At 47.5% G+C, this 22,063-nt stretch overlaps 2 protein-coding genes and 1 long non-coding RNA gene across 10 annotated transcripts in view; 1 reads left to right on the top strand and 2 right to left on the bottom strand.

Moving 5' to 3' along the window:
* The window catches only part of ILDR2 (immunoglobulin like domain containing receptor 2), a 37,139-nt gene extending 25,751 nt beyond the window's left edge, over positions 1-11,388 (bottom strand). Inside the window, exons 1-3 of one of the 6 annotated variants that reach the window (XM_027692558.1) lie at positions 11,120-11,388; positions 1,960-2,292; positions 747-866 (exon numbers count right to left, since the gene is read on the bottom strand). In XM_027692558.1, the coding sequence (XP_027548359.1) occupies positions 747-866; positions 1,960-2,292; positions 11,120-11,165 (499 nt within the window). In that variant the 5' untranslated portion in view covers positions 11,166-11,388. Of the gene's footprint in view, positions 1-746; positions 867-1,959; positions 2,293-9,093; positions 9,689-11,119 lie in introns of those variants that run through there. The other 5 variants (XM_027692557.1, XM_027692556.1, XM_027692554.1 and 2 more) reach the window with 5 other exon arrangements.
* Positions 11,389-12,710: 1,322 nt separating this feature from the next.
* Positions 12,711-20,698, bottom strand: LOC113971974. The gene is made up of 4 exons (XR_003535721.1): positions 20,317-20,698; positions 16,792-16,882; positions 13,990-14,099; positions 12,711-13,079 (listed from the first exon to the last, which is right to left on the bottom strand). It is a non-coding gene; the product is annotated as an uncharacterized LOC113971974 (long non-coding RNA).
* An 829-nt stretch (positions 20,699-21,527) lies between these two features.
* MAEL (maelstrom spermatogenic transposon silencer) overlaps positions 21,528-22,063 on the top strand; it is a 13,762-nt gene continuing 13,226 nt past the window's right edge. For 2 of the 3 annotated variants that reach the window (XM_027692560.1, XM_027692561.1), the window contains exon 1: positions 21,528-21,757. In XM_027692560.1, the coding sequence (XP_027548361.1) occupies positions 21,626-21,757 (132 nt within the window). In that variant the 5' untranslated portion in view covers positions 21,528-21,625. Of the gene's footprint in view, positions 21,758-21,955 lie in introns of those variants that run through there. The other variant, XM_027692562.1, reaches the window with a different exon arrangement.

Raw genomic sequence — 22,063 nt, forward strand, 5'->3', positions numbered from 1 at the left:
AAAGGCCCATTCCACTCTGCTTTTCTCCTCTAGCTGGGATGGGTGCTTTTCTGAGCTGTACAGTGAGCTGGATCATAGAAGCCATCACTGAGAGCTAACCCTGCAAATAGGAAAGAAACTGCTCACCACACTGCTCAGGGGAGCTTAAGCCAAGCATGCAGACCACACAGAGGGTATAGCTCCTTTCAGTGGCAGCACCAGCTCAGACCTGACTGGGGTGACTATGAAACTGCGCCTCTAACTGGACAAGTAGCTTTAGGCAGATAAAATAACCTCCCAAACTGACACACCTAACACAGTACTTCTTGACACCCTCACAGGTCAGAAGAGCAGGACGAAGGGAATGTTAAAAAGACAGCAAAAATCATAGGATTTGCTGTCTTCTGGGTGTCTATTTTTAAAAGACTCTGTCTCAAGTGTTCATTTTGCCACAAGTTTATTGTTTTGCACCTTAAAAACAAGGGTTCTGACTTTCCACAGCCCTGCACTCTCTGCAGTCACTGACGCCTGTGTAACGTGTGAGCGGTGTGGGTGTAAACACTCCTATTCTGGTTTGGTAGCATTTGCCACCCACTGTGTCAAGGTGTGAATGACTGCACAAGGTGCAAGGCAATGGTGAAGGTGCTGTTTTACACAGCTCCTACACCCATAGTAATATGGTGCACAGATATGTGGAGAGAGTGAGAGGGCAGAAGGAAAGGTGCATCAGGTAGCTGCTGAAAAAGCAATCTGACAAGAGGGCTCACCCAGCACAAGCAGCTCCACTGATTCTTCATTCTTGCCCTCCACGTCATCTGGTGTGATAATAAGGCAGTAGTAGAGCCCACTGTCTCCCCACATCAACTTCCCAATCTGCAGGTCTGCATCTGGAAGGCAAAAAAGAGAAGTCAAGCTTCCCCTCCAACACCTAAAGGAAGAATGAAGCGTTGAATGCACTGTGTCCACCTCTGTGTCCCAAATCCACTTCATTTCTGTACTAAGAAGAGGAGTTAATCTTATCCTGAACATCACAGTATTCAGGGAAAAAAACCAACGGGCTCAGGACCTCAAGCTGCAGGTGGGAAGACAGATAATGCTGCAGAGGCAACTCTGCAAGTGCCAAGAGCAGAAGGGGTAACTAATGTCATTTTCTATCCTCCTCCATGGCCTGGGGGCCCAAACTATTTACATCTTTAAAGAAGGGCTTAGACATTGCCTCCCCTACAGCACCTCAGTCATCTGCCAGAGGTTACACGGAGACAAAGGGAAACACTCCTCCTTGCTGAGGCTGATCACACTCTCCAACTCTCCACTCCAAGGAGTCTCCACTTCTGGCTAGGAGGTCTCCTGAGCCAAGCAGAAACCTTTTACTTTGGAGGGACAAGGTTTCTCACACAGCCTTCCAGACCAAAATGTATCAGGACCCTGACACCCCTCATCTCCACCCACCAGGACTTCGCCCCACAGAAATCTCTTCTCACTGCCCAAGGCTGTGTGGCTTTAGATTCATTATAGCTAAAGTCCATGGCTGAGCAAACATGAGGTGTAGGATAATTTGAGGATTTTGGAACTGGGAAAAAAATCGGTGGGATTTGTAAGGAAGAAAAACCTAGCTTGCAGAGGCTGAATTCATATCTCTCTTGCTGGAAATCTCTAGATTTCCTTTGTTAAGAAAAATCTATATACAGAACAATATGCAGAAGCCAGGAATGGAAACATTCCACTTCACTGAAGGGAAAAAAAGAATTCTGTATCTGGGTTGGAGACCTACATGGAGACAAATAAAAGCAAGTGCCAAAGGAAATTACCTTTGGGTCTAGGGTTGGTTGGCTGGCTGAATCCTGAATGTCTGACATACAATCCCTTCCCACAGCCTTTTCTAAGGGAGTTAACCAGACCATTACTGCCAGACTCCAGTATCCCAAACTGCTAAGGGTCCATTCCAGCCCCCACCAAGCATGACTGGGGTGGGAGAGTTACCGTGGACAATGCTGACGTCTCTTTCCTTATAGAAGTCCCCTATAGTGATGGCAGATCCCTGTTTGGAGGCCACGACACGGACTGTCCTTCTGCTGTCCACACAGTCCAGGTAGGGATCCCAGTCCAGGTTCCTCTTGCTCATTGTTTGTAACCCAGAGGTCACCATTCCCAAAGCTTCTCCCATCCGGTCCTGGCAGTAAGATTTGTACCTCCACTGCACCACAGCTGGTTGGGTGGAAGAAGTAGAGAAATGGCAGCGAAGCAGAGCAGGCTGAAACAGCATGGCCACCTTCTTCTTCTCAGGCACAGTGACCTGCAACCCTTCCACCTCAGCTAAAAGACAAAAACATGAGTATCATATGCCTTGGCACTGCTTGAAGAGGGAGCTACTGCATTTCATCACAGCATCATTCTCCCCCCACGCATAAAACTGTCCCTCTGTTTCGGGTGCTAGGGTGCAATATTCCTCAATGTATGCTGTAAGGACGGATGTTGGCAGCAGAAGTAAGTTTGCTTTTTTCTTAGCCTACAGCCACAAATAAAAATACACCATGATGGGGCTGAAGGCTCAGATGTAGCACCCTTATGCTGCACAGGCCCTAACGCAGTGGTGTGATGATTCACAGCTTCTGTGGCAGGTTCACAGATAAGGAAGAGGTATTTTAGGGATGGCCATGCTGCACTTCTACAGCAGGTCAGCCAAGGGGTCAGATCCCAAGTTTGTAACAACCCTACTGCAGAATAAGTCACCCCCCTCCCAATTTCAGTGGCATTACACTTCCTCTTTGTAAGCCAAGCAACACACAGTGCCTGGCCCAGCCTGTTGTGCACTGGTGCCCAGTTAGTGCTGCTTGCTCTGCCAACCTCTAGAGATGCATGAAGGAGTGGATCCAAATCAGACAGCTCATCCCAGGGCTGGCAAGTAGCGCTGAGAGAAATTGCTCCATGTGGGAGGTGTGGAGAAAAATGGCCCAAACACTCAAGTTTTTCACATTCCCAGGGAGGAGAGGGATCTCAATATGTAATGTTGATCTACCAGCTGACAGGAGAGCTGCAGCCTGGAGCTCTGATGTATTAAGGCCCCAGAGAAGACGCATGGGACTGCTGCCACATCCTTATGTAGCTTAGGGAAAAGAGAGAGTCAGAGAGCAGTGTCAGCACACAGCCCTTGGGAGAGTGAGATACTCCATCTACCCACAGGGGAAAGGCCAAAACCTCCCCCGCACGCCCTTCACTGCTTCCCTCCTTGTGCTGCAGGCAGCAGTGCACTGGAGAAAAAGGAAGCAGAGTCAGTATTGAAAATATTGGTGATGACTCCCTACTCAGAGTTCACACACACCCCAGAGCAGAGCACAATGAAAAAGAGGACAAGACACAAAAGACATTCAAGAGAATAGAGCAGAAGAGAAAGTTTACACAACATCTGGAGAATGGACTGATGGACTTAGGGAAGCTTAGGGAGGGACAAAAGACTGAGGACAAATAAAGGCTTCCTGATGTCAGGAAGCAGTAGAAGAGAAGGGAAAATGCCAAGAAAGAAGAAAACAGTCGGAGTAAGGATAGAGTATCAGGGTAAGTATAGGAAGCAGAAGCAGGATGACAATCATGGAAGCTTACATTCAGCTGGAAGAAACTGAAGAAGGTGTCTCAGCCCAGGTCAAAATAATTTCAAAGGACTGGAGTTGCAGGAGATTAAGAAATGATGCAGAGAAGAGAGGAAAAGGAGTCAGCAAAAATAACCCACCCACTCCAGAAAGTGGAGATGAAAAGGAGATGGAAGTTGGCCAAAGAAAATGAAATGACAGGAGGTATCTTTAGAATGGGGGGAAAAAAGGCATAGACTAAAGCACTGGAGCTTGAAGCAGACAGAGAGCAATAAACGCATCAACAGTATGACAACAGCAGGCATGAAGAGACAAGGTCGAGTTGGAGACAGCTGCAGACCTGAAAAGCAAAAGCAAGCAGAGATTGCACAACCAGGATTCAGAACCAAAGGAAAGTGAAGAAGTTTGAACAACGGTGAATATTAAATTCAACACGTTATCTATGCCTGAACTACTAATCACAACGAAGCCTACAAATACCACTCAGGGGATAAAAACACAGCAGGGAAAGCTTATTTCAGACAGGCAAGATGGTCCCTGACACTAAAAAAGAGTTACTGATCTAGGCAGGACTTGATGCTGGGGACTACTATGTGAAGGCCTAAAGTGCACAGGGGTGCTGTGGCATTTGCACATAAATGCCATATTATGCATAAAACAAATGCATGACATCATGGATATAGTGCTTGTGCCACATGGAAGCTGCACAAGAGATATTAGTCCTGACTGAAGCGCTTGGACACAAATCCAAACGCCGAAGTGTGGGTGTTCTCCAGAGCACCACCAAACACAGCTGAGGTCTCCCATAGGAGGGGCAGGGCCATGAGGCCCTTCCTGCACTTTCCCAAGGCACAGGCAAAGAGACAATTCAGGAAGCGGCCACTGGGACGTTTCTGCCAGGCCTCCTTTTCCCAGCGACCAAACACAGGGGCCGTGCAGCACTAAGGGAACGACAGCACTTCCTTCTCAAGGTGAACCAAGCGGCGACGTCTTATTCTCTCCTCTCCAGAGATTTGTGCTTTCTGGGTTGCATCTGGATGCAACAGACACGACAAACACCTCGAAAAACAAATGGGTCCAGGTCAGACCTGTGTCTGGCAACTCTGTGCCTGACCGCTCACAGTCTGAGGCCAAAGCCAGCATGTGACATGAGCTGATCAAGTGACTCATCACGTTACCTCAGCTTCAGGGATAAAACAGTGACACACTGAATATTTAAATCTTTCCCTTGTGAACCAAGTACCCTGCTTAGTAAACACTGTGCTTTCAGCTAACCATGCACTGTAGCCCTCCTTCCCTGTTAATGAGATTAATGAGTTTGGCAAGCCAGGGACTGCTTTAATAAATGATTAGCTGAGCTTTAGCAAATTCTCATCTGACTAACTTTCCCCACCATACCCCCATGTGAATGTCTATATCAAGAAAAGAAACGCAGCTTTTGGGAACACACAGGAATTTTTTTTCTAGATTATTCTTTTTCTAGCTTTTTGGAGATGTGCAGAAAATTATCTGGCATTTTCTGTATCCTATCCCAAGCTCTTTATTAACTTCTGAAGTATTATTTTCGGATTCTTTCCAGGAATAGCATTTAAGAGCAACACAGCGCCTCAGACTGAGAGACTGGAGCAGTGGAAACTTTAGATCTATTTAAGTCAAATTATATATAATTATATATGGCTGAACTGGGAAATTATACACCTGTTATTTCCTCTGCCAAAAAAAAAAAAAAAGGCTGGAATTGATTCATGTAGCACGTCACTGCTGTAACAGTGTCCATCAAAAAGGCCAATAGGATGCCTGACAGCCTGAAGACAAGATGGCAGCTTTACACGGATCAGTTATGTCCAGGCACAGGAATTATAGTGGTCTGCTTAGGACCTCCTCACCTTCAAGAAGAAACCGTGACCTCAAAAAACTTCAAGAGACTAGCCAAGATAAGAAAAGCCTCAGATGTATCACAGGGCAGAACTCTGGGTTGTTAATGCAGCAGAGAAAAAACTTGAAATACGTGAAAAACAATGACAAGCCGAGTGACAGCACCATGGTAGCTTTGTCTAGTTTAATATAAGTAGGACTAAAAAGAAACTGAGTTGTGTTGTGCTATGTTTTGATTAATGCAGACAGAGCAAGATTAGCCTTTACTTCAAAATCACCATAGAAATGCAATTCCTGCACTCCAGAGAAGCAACCTGTTCATCGTGAATTTCACAACGTTTGAAGTTTCACAAGAAAAAAAATCTAGCTCGTGGGAGTACTCTAACCATTTTGCTTTCCATCCTTCTTGTTCTCGTAAACCCCCAGGAAAAGGTCTGAAAATATTAATCAGGTGCACCTTAAAACCACAGATATCCTTAGTCTTAGAAAATAAAAAGAATCCATATGTATATACACAGTCCCAGAGAAAAAGCTTAAAAATAATCACACTTCAGAAATACGATTGTATGGGGTCTGTCTGCTTCAATTGGCAATGTGCATTCGTCTCCTCTCTCTGTTTCTTTTCCTAAACTATCCTCAGATTATGCATTCAAACTATGCAATCAACACTACACACAAGCTATCACTAATACATTTCACTGGTGATTAAAGCAAATTCCAGGAAGTGATTACAGAGGGGATATTTGTAAGGGTGCCTTTGAGCCTTGTGAGTCTGATCTCCATAAGCGCCTTCCCTGAGCAAAAGAGGGAAAGCGATTGAGAGGTGATAACTGAGCCTTTTGCTTTGCCCTTGCCCTCCAGAGAAGTCTATGCCTCCCTGAGGTGAAATGAATCCCAGGAAGATTTACCTCCACCACACAGCCTTAAGTTAGCCTCTATTAATAGAATCACAGAATGGTTTGGGTTGGGGGGGACCTCAAAGATCATCTAGTCAGAATAAAATTGATCTAAAGCACCAATCCCTGTAATGGCAAAGCCACACAGTGTAGTTCAGCCTAACAGGTCTCAGGCTGCATCCTTCTGGCACACAAGATTTGAGTCCAAGAGAAGGCAGGACACATTATTCTTCAGGTCAGCATGAGTCTCCCTACCTGTGCATGCAATTCATCTCTTTCTTTGCTATTATTTGGCTCATGCTACCACTTGCCTGAGGTAGTACAGTTGATGCTGTAAAGCTACAAAAATTACATCCTCCCAGCTTTACACACCTTTATTGACAGAAGTTGTTGCACACAGTTGGGCCCTGAAACAGGCACCTCAGGAAACTACTCCTAGACTATACCTAAGGGCTTCAGCAGAAAAGCATACACTCATTGGTAAGAGACAGTGCCCTTAGGGCATAGTTTATAACACCTCTTTGAACAAAATAACCTCTTGGGCAAAAGGATCTTTGTTTATTGCACCTTGGCTACTACCCATCATCTAGAAGCGTTCTTTCCCCCTCTGCTGAATACTGGCACACCATTCACTCTCAAATGTGGATCGAGCCCGAATCAGGAAGTGCAAGACCTGGACTTTGAGGCTGGAAAGTTAGAGATGATAAACAGATGTGTAAACTGATGAATGGAGAGCCAGTGGGATCACTAGGATTGTGTTGTAGATTCTTGCCTACTCATGCTGGACTAAATCCAATCCATGCAATTTATCAGCAAAAGCCATCACCATCAGATTGTGTTGAGTGCCTTTTGGGAAATGAATTAGATGGCTTGGTCTGGTTCCTATCAGACTTGTGTTCTTAGCTACGTGACCACTAATTGTCAGCTTTTTCAGAAGCAAGAAACCAATGCCTGAACAGGTCAGGTGCAACTGAGGCAAAAGCATGGTTCTGATTTTTTGCAGGTCCATAGCAAAACCAAGAATTTCAGCTCTCTGACTGTTTAACCTGGAAAGGGGAAAGCCCAAAGCAGCTGCAGAAAAGCATGGCCTTGCACCCCCAGCACAGTACCTCAATAAAAGAAAAAACAATCCATGTAGGACAGCCTAGGCTGTGCAAACAGACTGGACTATTCCATGCTCTTCCCCATTCTCCGTGGTGCTGTTCCCAGGTACCCCGTGCTCCTGACTTTGGTCTCTCTTCATCACTTTCCCCGTGCTCCTTACACTCCCTTATGACCTGCCCCTTTCACATATTGACAAAAGTCACCCCAGATGTTCTCAGGCAAATTATCTCAGCTCTGGCCACCAGATCAAATCCACCCTGTCTTATTACTGTCTGAAAGCTGTTACAATTGTCAGATGCCTCATGATTTACAGTATTGGTTCAGCATCCCAGAATTCATGCTCAGAACTATCACTCAGCAACCGATCACCACCACACCTGAGAACAAAGGAAAATAAATGGGAAGAGTCTCTCCGAGCTTTATAACACCAAGCATTAACACCTGTCCTTGGGACAGCTTTGGGATTTCTACTGGTGCCAGTCCCACTCAAGGTGACCTCACAGGAATAGAAAGTAAGAAAAATGTGAGATTTCTTCCCAGTTATGCTGCACGTATGCTCTGTGAAGCCAGACAAGGGAAGTCAGATGAACATTTTGGGCCAAGACAGATGAGATGGTCCATCCATTTCCCTGCCTGCCCAAGAAGTGTGCTCAGTTGGCCAGGAAACAGCAAAGCACAGCTGTGCTCCAGCATGTCCCCTCAGCCTGCTCTCCTGAACTGTGGCTGGGGAAGCTGAGGTAGTAAATACACCCACCTCTCTACTACACTATTGCACTGCAGTGGCTCTTCTGCATAGGGAGAGTAAACAGGGACCAAGCCCTAAATTACTGGTAAAAAATTACTTAGGAGGTTGAAATGGGGTCTTTTCTCCATGGACAGTCTTCTAATTGTAATCTTTCCAAGCTTAGTCCAAGTTGTGAGGCAGAAAAATATTGCTCTGCTTGTTCTGTACGTAAAACTGGAGCTCAGCCTCCAGTACAACACTTCTCTCTAGTTTTAATTGCATTACAAATTACAGCACTATTAAGAATAATGGTAAGCACGAGGAGAGGATTCATTCCAGAATCAAGCTGCACTTGGTAGTTTACAAAAACCAGCTTTACACAGTGACTTAAGAATACTTGGCAAATTGTATCTTCTTTCTATAGAATGAGAACACAGTCCCACACATATCTTAACCTGTGTGACCTCACAGGAAGGAATAAAGGACGACCTGTTCTTCATCCATTTGCTGTTGTTATTAAAACACTAGCTTTAGAAACGTGGGAGAGCAGGATAGGAGGAGGAGAAGCCAAACCAAATCCTTTGTACCTCACACAGGATTTTTTGAAATTGCAGTAAGAACTCACAATGCGCAAAACCAAACAAAAGACAAATGCAAGAGCCAAAAATTAAAGACAAACAAAGGACAGAGAGGAATTACTGCTGGGAGGAAAGGAACTGCGAGTGCTGATTAGAAATTTCTCAGCCCACCTCGAGGAGGGAGGAGGGGAGAGAAGGGGACGAGAGCCTTCTCTTTCGTGCTCCCTTTTGTCTCCCTGCTTCCTCCCCCCCATCTTGCACTCTGCCTCCTACACTGGCCCCTCCACCTCCCAGCCCCCACTTCTCTTTCAGAGAGCAGAGTGCACCACTCAGGCTGGATTAGGGCTCCTTACCTTGATGCAGACCTTTCATTCCTTTGCACAGCCACTGGGGAGAGGAAAATCTTGAATCCATGTTTGCTAGCCTCTCCTCCCTTTCTGTGCACACACACGCTCACAGTCACACACCTTGGCTTATTTGCTTTCTCTCGGCCATGAAAAAGGACAGCAACACCTGATTTATTGCTGGGCAGCAGCGGCCAGAGGCTGGAGGGGAGCAGGCGGGCTCTGGCTGCCTCCATCTCTCAGCACACAGCTGTGGATAACCTGTTGCCTCCGGAAGCCTGTGCCCACTGGCTCTCGACTGCACCAGCAGCACGCAGTCCTGCCTCAAAACCCCGGGGCTAGAGGAAACGGGAAGGTCTTCCTACTACTGCGGCACCTCTCTCCCTCTGCATTGACCCTGCATGCTCCGAACAGCGGTCGCTGCCAGGAATCCCGAACTACCTTCGGTGGAGGGAGGGAAGTGTCAGCAGCCCAGTCTTTTAGCCTGATGGAAAAGTCCTGATCTATCCGCACATGTCCAGATAAAGGAGCTCTTTAAAAAGAAGGAGGAATGAATGTCACGTTTATCTACACCCTGTACTCCTTTCCCAGTCCCTGGATGCTGTTTTATCAGCTCATTACTATGGCTAGTGGGAAAGGAGTGGTAGTTGTGGGTGCGCTGGCACTCCAGACCAACTCGGTGAGGCAGGATACATTTGGAAGCAGCCAAATGGCAGGGAGGGAGGGAGGATGAGCTGGAAGCTGCTGAAGCCCCAGATGAAGCCGTGAAACCCTGGAAGGGAGCAGTAGGCAGGCACCGGTGTTGAAGATGACTCAGAGTGAAAAAGCAAGGAAAGGGGTGGGTGGGTAGTGGGAGAGAAGTGTTATGACTAAAAGCCGAATTTACTGCTTGTGAATCCTAAATCTGAATAGGAAGAGGGAAGAGGCTGAGGTCTTCTTTGTGGGATACATCGGTGGCGGTGGGAAATATATGCCACTTAAACCAAGTGTGTCTGTTTCTTTCAGCCTGTAACCAGCCTGCCTGGCTAAGTCATCCTGCTGCAGCTTTTCCTAAAGCCTGCTGCTCCTGCCTGTGCCTGGCTGCTGCACCGGCTCACAGGAGCCAGATCCTGTCCCTCAGAGAGGGCTCCCTCTTTCCTCCCCGATTCCCTGCTGCCCCGCCGTTCTCATTCTGTTTTAATCCCTCTCTTTTTCCTCGCTGTCCAGCTCTCAGACCCAGCCCCTTTTCAGCTTGTTCCCCCTGCCCTCTCCCCCTCTCCGCTCTCCTCTCCGGCTCCCCTCCCCCTGGCTTAGGGAGGGAGGGCTCGCCCGACGGGCAAGAGGTGGTGGGCGAGCTGGGCTGGGGAGGGGGGGGGCAATCCCCTCCTGCAGTCACAAAGGCCTGGGCACAACTGCACCGTCACGGGGAAGGCCCCCCTGGAGGCCGGGGCAGAGGCAGGGCAGCCCCCTCCTCTCACACCTCTCTTAGGACGGCGTGTGCGGTCAGGACACCGGGTAAAGGAGAAGTTCCTGCGATTGTTCCCGGCCTGGCACGGGCGGGCGAGGGGGAGTCGAGGGTTTGTCGCCATCCCTCCCGCACCGCGGCCAAGGACACTCCAGCTCCCCCGCTTTCCAGCTGCCTTCCCGGGCCGGCTCCCACCTTCCCCGCCGCCGGCGCGCTTCTCTCCCGCCGGCCCCGCGGCGAACAAGCGGCCCCAGCGCCCCGCGGAGCGAAGCGCCAGTGATCCCTCGGACCTGCCCCCGGGGCCCCCTCGGACCTGCCCCCGGGGCCCCCTCGGACCTGCCCCCGGGGGCCCCGGGCGGACAGGAGGCGCCGCTTCCCCTCCTCGTCCCCAGCCCCTCTCCGCGAAGTCTCCGCAAACTGCACCGCGGGACGCCCCGCAGCAGCCCTCACCCCACGCCGGCTCCCTCCGCCGCTGCCCTCCCGCAGCATCTCCCCGAACCCCCCCATTTTCTCCCTAGAGAAAGCCGCGGAGCCCGGCGGGCTGGGCACGGCAGGGGCACGTCGGGGCCGCCGGGGCGCCCGTGGCCCTACCTGTGAGCCACAGCAGGACGATCCATCCCAGGACGTGCCCATCCATCTTTCCCAGTGGTCCAGGCGGCGCGGGGCGGGAGGGAGGGAGGGAGGGAGAGGCGCGGGGGCGGCCCCGCTCGGGCAGCCGCCTCCCCACAGCGCCGGCCGGGCTGGCGGAGCGGCCGCGCCGTGTGGCTCCGCTCCTGCTCCTGCTCCGCTCCTCCCCCGCCGCCGGTGCCCGCGGCCGCCCCCGCGGCTGTCCGGGCGCGGGAGGGGGATGCGGCTTCCCGAAACGGCTTCCCGAAACTGCTTCCCTCCCTCTCTCCCTCCCTCCGGCGAAGGCGCGTTTCGGTTGCCAGGTGCCGCTCCTCAGCCTACGGGCACCCCGGCACGTTCCTCCGCAAATCCTTCATCCCCCCCCGGCATCCCTCCGCTTCTTAGCGGGGTTCTTACAACTTCTAGTAAGCGCTTAAAAATGTCCCCGCCGATCGTCTGTCCTCCCGAATTAACCTTAACGTGTACCTTGAGAAATAAGTGTAGACGGTTCCTGTTCGAAATTTCCCCGGGGTTTCCACTTCCAGCGTGGGCACTGCAACTAATTACTGTAATTTTTAGATGAAGAAGGGATATAATTTTAGATGGAATATAATTTTAGATGAGGAAAAGGTGTTCTGGCTGTTAGCAACGGGCAGCTGAGTTGTGGGGTGTTAAGTTGTTGTGCAAACGTGATACTGGGAGGAGATGGATTTTTTTTTTTGTGAGGAAAGGGGACAGCTAACTAGATATACAGCTAAAAATGACATTTTAGAATATGGATGTTGCTTGGAAATTAAATGGTCCTGGCCACAGTGAAGCCACGTGGATACACACTCACTGTACTTAAAACTTTTACAGTTTCTGTGAAAACTTAATAAGTCAGTGGAATTATTCATAGGCCTAGAGCTGGCTAAAATAGCATCATGCTTCCTTTGGTGGCTCAGCACCTTCCAGCATGGCACTCACCACTCACAGCATCCAGCACAGCTCCCCTTTGCGTGTTGTTCACCCTCAGGCCTTTCTCTTGCAGGGGCTTGGCTGGTCTTTGTAACCAAAGCTGGGATGATGCAGATATCAGCGATACACATGGGAGATGGGAGTAGTCTTCATCTCGTCTGGAATCTGCCAAAGAACATGAACAATTCTGATTTTCCTAACGCAAAGCACTGCTAAAAGGGTGCACAGGGATGCCTGCAGTAAAACTGTACAACCTATTTTCTTTCTAGCAGGTATTTTCCAGGTGCTTGTAGATCCCTCATCATTTTGTCTTTCAGACTGAACTTCTCTACAGGCAAGATAAGCTTATTTTAACAAGTGTGGATGGAAGATCAATAATTTCTGAGAGAAAAAGCATGTTTGCTGTGATAAAAGGTGTGTTGAAACATCCTTGGCTGTTTTTAAACAGATGTAGTCCCTCTGTTAGCATAGTTAAAGTAGAATTAAGCAAGGAGACAATCCCTAGGCAGCCAATCTGTTTTTAAGTGTTTTATGCAGAGCCATTCAATGTTATTGAAAAATATTTTTCACATGGAAGCTTATTTTTATTCAACATTGCATTAAAAAAAAAATACACACCCACCCCAATCACTGTTCTGATGTTCCTCTGACCTTACACATTATGAATTTAACTGTTTTGAAGTACTAGCTAAAAGTCACTATTAAGAAGTAAGCCCCTGTTAACACTAAATCATGTATATGTGCAACAGCCCACAGTGTTGTTCTCCTTTAGCACACAGGAATCTGACACCCCACTGCCTTTGTCCATACTTGCAGGTGAAAGACAAAGTAGAAACTCTCACTTGGGCCACAACTTCAGCCTCCAGAAATACCTGTGGTTCCAGAAAACTCAGGTGGATACTTTGCATCAGCTGAGGGCCTGCCTCGCCATTGTTATATATCTGTAGGATACAATCCATGAAGGTCTGTATGGGCTGAATTAAGACTCCTAAAACGGGAATATAAAGCTATTTTTCTCTCCCTCCCTTAGCCTTTTTTCCTGATAACCCTCAAAATCCTGATTCGTTGCCTTTTTGTGACTTAATTGGCCAGGAGTCTGATCCAGAGTTTCCTGAGACAATGTTGATGTTGATATTATCTCATCTGTTTAACACTGGGAGCAGTACAATCCCTTATGCGTCACTATTGTTAGCTACTCCTAGGGGGTTTTTTGCTGTTTTTTGTTTTTTTTTAATCTACTCCAGCTTTTGCAAATAAGTTTGGCATACATCAGTTGTGCTAAACTTTTGACTCACGACAAAGGAAGGAAAGATTTTCAATACAAGGAAGCACCATTGTTTTGCATGTAACGTTGGATTTATATCTGCTTTGAAATTCTCATAAACTCACTGTACGGTCCTTTTTCATTTAATGTGAGCTGTCATTTGTATACATCCACGTGTGATGGATGCCCAAGCCCAGAATAGATGTTCCAGATCTCTGTAGACCTTTGATCTGAGTATTGCAACATCTGAGCTGGCTTAATAGTTAATGTTGGGATGTTGTCTTTCCTTTTAGCCGGTTCTTGGAGACAGAAAGCCGTATGACTGCAGTTAGCCCCAGTTCACCCTCAAACAGTGGGGAAATTCCTATGCAATTAGCCAGATGGCTTCAAGCCACGGCCCAGCAGGGATTCTCTGTCCCTTGAAAAACAACATACCGGTAGACTTAAACCTTCATCTCCATTAGTAACTTCTCCCTGCTTGTCCTGCATAATTTAGCCCCAGACTGAATCTGAAGAATGCCACACCTCAACACTGTTTGACATCGCTGATACCGTGATTCCACCCGAAGGAGTTCTCTAAGCAATGGGATCGTGAACAAATTCGGTTGAACAATAGGGAAACAAACAAACTCACTTTTTTATTCATGCTGTAGCAGCTGCTGGCTTTTTTCTCTCCTTGCCAAGTACTTCATTCCTCCCTCCCTCCTTTCATCTTCCAGTACCAGTCTTTTGTGGTCATTTCCTCTGTTGATAAGCAGAGTCAGCTTTTTAAATTACCAGCACGTGGAATGATTTACAACAGCACCTCACTCAGAATGACCCATCTCGGAAACATCCCTGAAAACCTGCTGTGCTGCATGAAGATTTTCTTGCCATTCAGCCCCCTGGATTTCCCCTGTAGAAATTTCCATAGAAACAGCGATTTCAGCAGCTTTCTGGGATGTCATACTACATTCAGCCAGCAGACACTACTTTCTTGATTTAGTACTGAGACCAGCACACTATAGAAGTTATTAGGTGACACACCATCAATTCACTGTGTTTAGTGAGTCTCTTCAGCATAGCTACTAACTAAAACTTTTCCTCGTTTGCTTTGTCACACTGGAATCTCTTTATAATCGTTGATAGCTTCACAGCAAGACATCACTGAAATATATGCACTCTGGGTATGCTGGGTTTTTTTCGAGCTGCCTTGCTACATTTGATAGCACAGTAATACAGAGCTTTTACTTCCCATTAATGTCAGGAGTGAGGGATATGGATATACAAACTGCTTTTGGTTTTAACCATGGTGTTTGTACCAAGCAGTGTTTAGAATATTTAATGGAGAAATTTGACTTTCTCATTGCAATGAACCTTCAGTTCTGTAATACAAATTCAGCATTAGAAAGAAACCAAGAGAACAGCATCTTTCTATAGTATTTACTCCTCTAAATTTCCTGTGTTGCTCCTGATCCTTTTTTTAGATACCAAAAATCATAGCATACCTTTCCTACACTTCAGGGGGAACCTGAAGTTTTTATTTAAGTCAAACATTAAGGACATGTCAGCAATAGTGGTTTGTGAAGTTATTATATAGGCACACCACGATCACAAGTGAATCATCCCAGCTCACAATCCTGTGTGTCACTATAAGCAAAAATACACAGTATAGGAATAAGAAAACTCTGCTTGCATATCTACAGATAACCAAGGAGATAACAAGTTGTTAAACCCTCTAAGGTTTTGGCTGTAGAGAAACCGTGGGCAGCACAAATACCTTCAGGGACCTGGAGTTCATAACCCAGACTGTTGTCACTGTCTAATCCAGCTTTTTTAATAAAACAGGCCACATCACTTTGCCATGCTACATCCATGTAGTTTGAACTACACCCTGTTTTGTTACAAAAAGAATCACAGATTACTTTGGGATGGAAGGGACCTCACCCTGCCCCTAATTTCATCTAACTTCACCTTCTAGTACTGCCAAGCTCGAAGACAGGGCACTCTTAAGGCAATTTCTGAACAGAGGTAATGACAGACTATGATCAAAGCACCCTTAACATCCTCTCTGGAAGTTCAACAGACTGTTTTTTTGCTATATTCTTGAGCTAACACCAGAAATAGAGAGACCATCTCAGGCTCAGTTGCTAAAAGGATGAAAGCAGAAGTACTACAGCATCATCATCCCTGCTTGATATGTCTTTGTTTCTCCCTCCAGGGATCATGCTGTTAGTCCTCTTGACACAGCATCACATAGGGATCTCCTCTTTGGTGGGGAATCCCACTCTATCACATATGTTATTCAGTATTCCCTCAATCTTTGTATTATTTGCAAGTAACTGTAATGACTGTTTCCTTCAAAGGTACCAACAAATATTTAGTAGTATGCAGCCAAGAAAGGACCTAAGAAAGATCTTGTGAAAAAGTGTGACTGCAATTCCTCATTTAAAATTACATTTTGAGACATCCTAAGCTAATGCATTATCTGGAGACTGGATGGTCTCTGTATCATAAATCTGTATCCTTGATTCAATGTTGTGTGGTCAAGTCACATGCCTCACGTGTCTGAATGCATTACCTTTAGTAACCACACTTAATATCTTTTTGATGCAATTACAGACCAATGTGACAGAATCTATTTGCTGCAATCCCACGTTGATTGGCATTAATTATGTTACTTTTCTTTAATTCATTATTGAAGCAACTCCTGTGTCAGCGGTTCCATTCTTTTGCCTGGGATCCCTGTCACTCTGACAGGTCTGTAATTACTCAGGGCATCCTACTTGCGGCCAGATCCAAAACAAGACTTTGGAAAAATTTTGGTACCTAACATTTAGAACTGCAATCTAAAAAAAACCTCATTGAGAAGCAGTTTGAGGATGAAAGCACAGATGTGCTGTCAAAGTGCACGCTTACAATTTTCCTTCTCTGCATACCCAGATAGTACTGAGCACATAGATGTCTAACAAACACTCAAGCCAAGGCTTACATATATTTGGGTTGTAGAAGCCAGATCCTTGTCTTATCAGATATTAAGGATTTCCCAGTATTTGTCCAGGATACTGGAACAATGTGATGATTTCCCTGGAGGCATGGCTTTAAAGATATCTGAAATGTATGGCATAGAGGGGATGCAGCTGTACCACACCTGGGCAGCTGGTTACCCTGTGGCTTGTATCAGCTTCAGTGGTTCTGGGATGTGGTGCTCAGCAGGGTCACAGCGCTTGCCCAGCAAGTCCCATGCATCCCACAACTCCATGACCTGCTGCACTGCAGCTCCCAGCACAAATGCTACTGTTTCTGGAGAGCAGACAGAAGCATATCAGCTCTCACTAGAGTTCCCTGTGAAACCTGGAAAAAAGATGCTGATACCACATCTGAGCCCTGGTCCAGGACATTCACAATGGGTCTAACACTCGGCAAAGCCCTGCAAAGACAGGGTGATGTGGCTTACCTTTTGTAAAAAGGCCTCCTGACTCCTAGTTACATCCTTAAGCACATAGTTGAGGTGTGAGGCACCCTGAAGTCCTTTTGCAGTTGTGGCACTGTTAAAAAAAAGAAACCCAAGATTCACTAGGTCAAAAGGGAGTGGGACTAAGAGAAAGCTGGCAGCTGTAGCATACCGGTTAAACCGTTCACCTGGGGAAGGGGAAACCTGCAGATTCTGATCCCTGAAATGTCTCTGCATTACATATGGAACAATATAGTTACTGGACCAGAGAGGCAAAGTTTCCACTTTGTTTCAGTCTCCAAAGAATTTGTAGGTTTAAAACCTCCATAACCAGGCTGGGAAAGACATCAGGTGTGGGATTACTTGACAAAAACTTGTCTTCACACACAGAAAGGAGTGCAGAGAGACAATGGCATGGGGGGAGCCCAGCGCACACCCTGCCCTGGCTCCTCCCACACCTGTCTCAAAAGCCCATCAACAGCCCATTTCCACAAGTCCAAAGGCGCACAGGGACACAATGGCAGATGAGAAAGAACGCTCAGATAGGAACTCAGAATAAAGGAAAACCTGCCCAAGCCCCTCCCAGGGCTGTCCCAGGGAAGCCTCAGCTCCAGGGTGCAGACTTGAAGCGTATCAAGATGAGTCAACACCACAGCAACTTTAGGTTGCAGCCTACGGATACAGGACTTGTTACAGGATGCAAGGGAAGAGCATTTCAGAATTGCATAGGGCTTCTTAGGGGATGCTTAGGGGAGGAATCAAAGGCAAAGAAAGAGAGAGATGTAGATGATTTGGGAAGGAACAAGTAACAGAAAGAAATGGATAAGGGGATAGAAAGACCCAGCTGTGTGTGTGAAGAGTTTGCTGGGCAATGTGCTTATCTGTCATGCACAGCCCATTCCCTTCTTCTTATTGAATTCATTTATAACTTTTCTTCTGGGAGAAGGACTCCCTATTTTACATGTATGCATGTGTGGGGGCGTCTGTGCCAGCCTCTAGTCAAGCCATGGCTTGGAGAGTCCACATGCCTGGGTGACAGTGACTGGAGAGACAGGAGGAGGTCCTGACTTAAATGTCATCAACTGTACTAGGTGAGAGGGTGGTGTGCCCTGAGAGCCAGGGAGAGGGGAGTGGATGGTTCATCCCTAATGGCAAAACAACAGGAGGAGCTGGGTTAGGCTGGGATTACATACTTGACCTCCCTTCAGTGGGACCTGGGAGGGTGGAGTCGCACCCGCCTCGCCTCTCTTGGGCCGATGGATCTGGCCCGACTCCTCTAACATAAACACCAAATATTTCACTCTGTGGGAGGGTGACATGGCCCCAGACCAGCAGGCAAGTGGGTAAGAACAGATGTGGTCACTGCAATGTTTTTTGGAATAACTTTGCTCATTCCTTCTGACAAACAACTGCAAGACATACCTTGGAAAGATTATAGCCGTGAATCCTGAATGAATGAATATACATTACTGGCAGAAAAGTTCCAGATAGTTTTTTTGCCAACAAAGTACTAGAATACACAGACCCTATTTTGAGATACCTGTGGCAAACTCCATGCACTGATGGAAAAGCACGGGCTGGCAAATGAGTTCTCTGGACCATTTACACTGATTTTGTAAATTCTGGAGCTGTGTTTCCAAGGCCAGGTACCTAGGACTTAAAAGTGCTGGCACATTACTTAATTGAATTAAGTGCCAAAAAAAAAGTATTATATAAATACTGGCACAACATTTGCTGTCATCTGCTGGAATGGCCTCAGTGCTACAAATCAGTTATTTACAAATCAGTGTAAATGGTTCAGAGAGCTCCTTTGCCAGCTAAGTTAAACAGCAGACAATTGAAGAGTTAAAACATGAGTTTCATCAGAGGCACTGGGCTCTCCTCAGGGCTCTGGAGGAGAATACTGATGACACAGTGCTCTGGAGATGATCTGTTCCCTGTTCTTTTCTCTGTCCCCACAACCCAGATAGGAAAATCCTTTCTCTCTCTGCTGCTTATGAATTTTATTTTCCAACCACACCTCTAGCCCTAGGAGAGCTACTACTGGAGCCTTGTGTTTTTCAAACAGTTGATGAACACATTATCTGAATTTCTTTAAAAGGAAGGGCTGCTAAAGGGTGGGTCCCAAAGCTGCACACGAGAGAAAAGAAAATGATGCGAAGAAAAATAAAACACAAGTGCACAGATGCACTCCTAGCAACAACTCTTACAGTAATATAACAGTAAATACTTGCCTTTCTGCCTGAAAAAAACTAGACTCTGTGCAGATGTTTATATTTACAAGATAGAAGTCATTCCTTGCAGTCTCTCCTCAGAGCTTTAGCATTTAATGTAGCCGGAACTAGACCTGAATATAAATAATTTTCCACAGCAGTAAAAGTAACTCTAAAAATGCTTACCTGTTTTCTTCGAGGTTACATCACAATTTTATACATTTTTAACAATGTGATTGACTCATCCTGTATCTTTAACAGCAAATTTAGCAAGTGGTTCACAAACATAAACCAAACTGTTTCACTAGATTTGAGCCTCCAGAAGATTAAACTGCGCCAGCATTTTTTAACCCTCTGAGAAACCAGATCCCAGGGAGATGCAGGAGCAATTTAATTTGACCTTACCTGACAGCAGTTCCACCACTGACAAACATAATCAGCTAAGCCAAATATTTAAGCCTAAACAAGGGCTACCTCCTTTGGAGCTGAACAGCCTTGCATTACCTAACCAGAGGATGAAAAAAGTAGCTACTCTGAGGAACAGAGGCAATGTTTTCCAGCGATTTGGAAATGCATGGAGGTGTTTCATAGCTGTTTTTATCCTCATGTCTAAGTTTAGAGCAGATTTAACAGGACTGCGGGATAGAGAATTGCAAAGAATCTTTCAAGTCAGGGCTACACCGTTTATTTTTATCGAGATTGTCCAGACAAACTCCACTGAAGATGGCTGCACAAGAAGCAGCATGATGGCTCTTGTTCTGCTGCGCTACTTGCGCTCTGCAGGAACTGCAACCACATGCTGAAGGAAATCCCCCAAAAGACATGGGAACAGTGAGGAATGTGGGAGACATCACATGCCTAGGACAAGGAAAACCAGGCCAGAAGTTAATAAGGGCCTATGCCAATATTGCCACTTCAGTATGGCCAGTGAAGATCATTTGGGTCTTGAGAGAGATCAATAGAAAGCTTGAGGTCGGAAGCAAATCTGTGCTACTCATCAAGATGATGCAGATCAGATTATTTCCAAACTTTATTTTATCTGAACTGTGACTCACTATGCAAACTTTCAGTGAAGGAAGTGTCAGTTATGTCAATGAGATAGATGAAAGGAAAAAACCCAACAACCACAAAAAAACCCACACCAAAAAACAACCCAAACCCACAAAAAGACAGTCTCAACAGCAGCCTCAGTTCTGTATAACATGAGCTCCCAAATTATTTTTATAAGCAAGTTTGCCTTTCCAAGCACATGCATGCCCTCTCACATGCTCCACTTTTCTCTCATATATCTCAAAACCAAACCCAGGGTTCTTACCTGAAGTTGGTCTCCACTTCTTCCTCCACTCCTTCCTGTACGTCCTGGGCCACTACCCCCATGATTTGTCGGCCCCTATTCTCACCCAGGCCCCCATGTCCTGGTAGCATTTTGAATGCTACTGGAAGCATCAGAAAAGGCACATCACTGTGATCATCTTGTCTTACAGAGTACTGGCTATCAGGGAGCAGCAGGAGCCAGGCTGCTCCAGAAGGAGATGAAAGAACAGGAGCCAAGGGGGCTCATGCAGATATCAGGGCAGGCATCCTGCCAGCCAGTGCCCAGCCCTACAGTGAGAGGCGGGAAGAGGCCTGTTTTGGCCCAGGTGAACTACAGAATCATAGAATCATTTAGTTTGGAAAAGGCCTCTAAGATCATCGAGTCCAACCATTAACCCAGCACCACCCTGTTCACCACTAAACCATGTCCCCAAATGCCACATCCACATGCCTTTTGAACACTTCCAGGGATGCTGAGTCACCCACTTCCCAGGGCAGCCTGTTCCAATGCCTGACCACACTTTCAGTGAAGAAATTTTTGCTAATATCTAATCTAAATCTCCCCTGAGATAACTGGAGGCCATTTCCTCTTGTCTTGTTACTTCTTCCCTGAGAGAAGAGACCAACCCCCACCTAGCTACAACCTCCTTTCAGGGAGTTGTAGAGAGTGATAAGGTCACCCCTGAGCCTCCTTTTCTCCTAAAACCCCCCAGCTTCCTCAGCTGCTCCTCATAACACTTGTGCTCCAGACCCTTCCCCAGCTCCATTGCCCTTCTCTGGACGCACTCCAGCACCTCAATATCTTTCCTGGAGTGAGGGCCCAGAACTGGACACAAAGAGGGGAAATTTAGGTTAGATATTAGGAAGAAGTTCTTTATTGTGAGGATGGTGAGGCACTGGAACAGGTTGCCCAGGGAAGTCGTGGATGCCCCATCCCTGGCAGTGTTCAAGGCCAGGTTGGACGGAGCTCTGAGCAACCTGGGATAGTGGGAGGTGTCCCTGCCCATGGCGGGGAGTTGGAACTGGATGATGTTTATGGTCCTTTCCAACCTCCTATTGAACCATTCTATGATTCTGTGATCCTTAGCGCTTGTCGGCTCTGTCGCACTGAGAACAGGCCTAGGGCGATGCTGACTCAGGATCGTTTTGACAGCCCAGGTTCGCAGCAGGGCGGCGGGCGCCGCCCCTCCGGCCATGTCGGGTAATGGCCGCCCCGCCCTTGCCGCCAAAACCGTGAGGGCACCGCCCCGGCGACCCCTCAGGAAGGGACGCGCTGCCCCACCGCGGCGGGAGAGGCCGGAGCCGGAGCCATGTCACAGCGCAGAGGCTCCGTCAGCCCCTTCTTCTGCTTCGTGCGCGACCAGCTGCCCGAGCTGCGGCGGCGGGGGCTGCCCGTGGCCCGCGTGGTGGACGCCATCCCCCACTGCCGCCAGGCGTGGGCGGTGAGGGGGCGGCGAGCGGCGCGGGGAGGGCGGCGGGGATGGCGAGGGGACACGGTGACAGTGCGGGCTCTCCGGAGGGTCGGGTCGGGTCGGGTCGGGTCAGTGCCGGCGTGTTTAGCATTTCAAGTGGGCACCCTGAGCGGCCTCAGGTGGGTCTCGCTGTGCCGCCCTCCCCCTCGGCTGGCGGGGCGGCCCCTGGCTCTGTGTGCGGAGGAATGTAGCATCCCTGGCTGGCAGGAGTAGTTCCAGAGGATCCCCGGTTTGTGGTAGTTCCAGAGGATCCCCAGTTTGTGGTAGTTCCAGAGG

The sequence above is a fragment of the Neopelma chrysocephalum genome, unplaced genomic scaffold (assembly GCF_003984885.1).
Source record: "Neopelma chrysocephalum unplaced genomic scaffold, ASM398488v2 Primary Assembly neopelma1_87, whole genome shotgun sequence".
In the NCBI taxonomy this organism is placed as follows: Eukaryota; Metazoa; Chordata; class Aves; order Passeriformes; family Pipridae; genus Neopelma; species Neopelma chrysocephalum.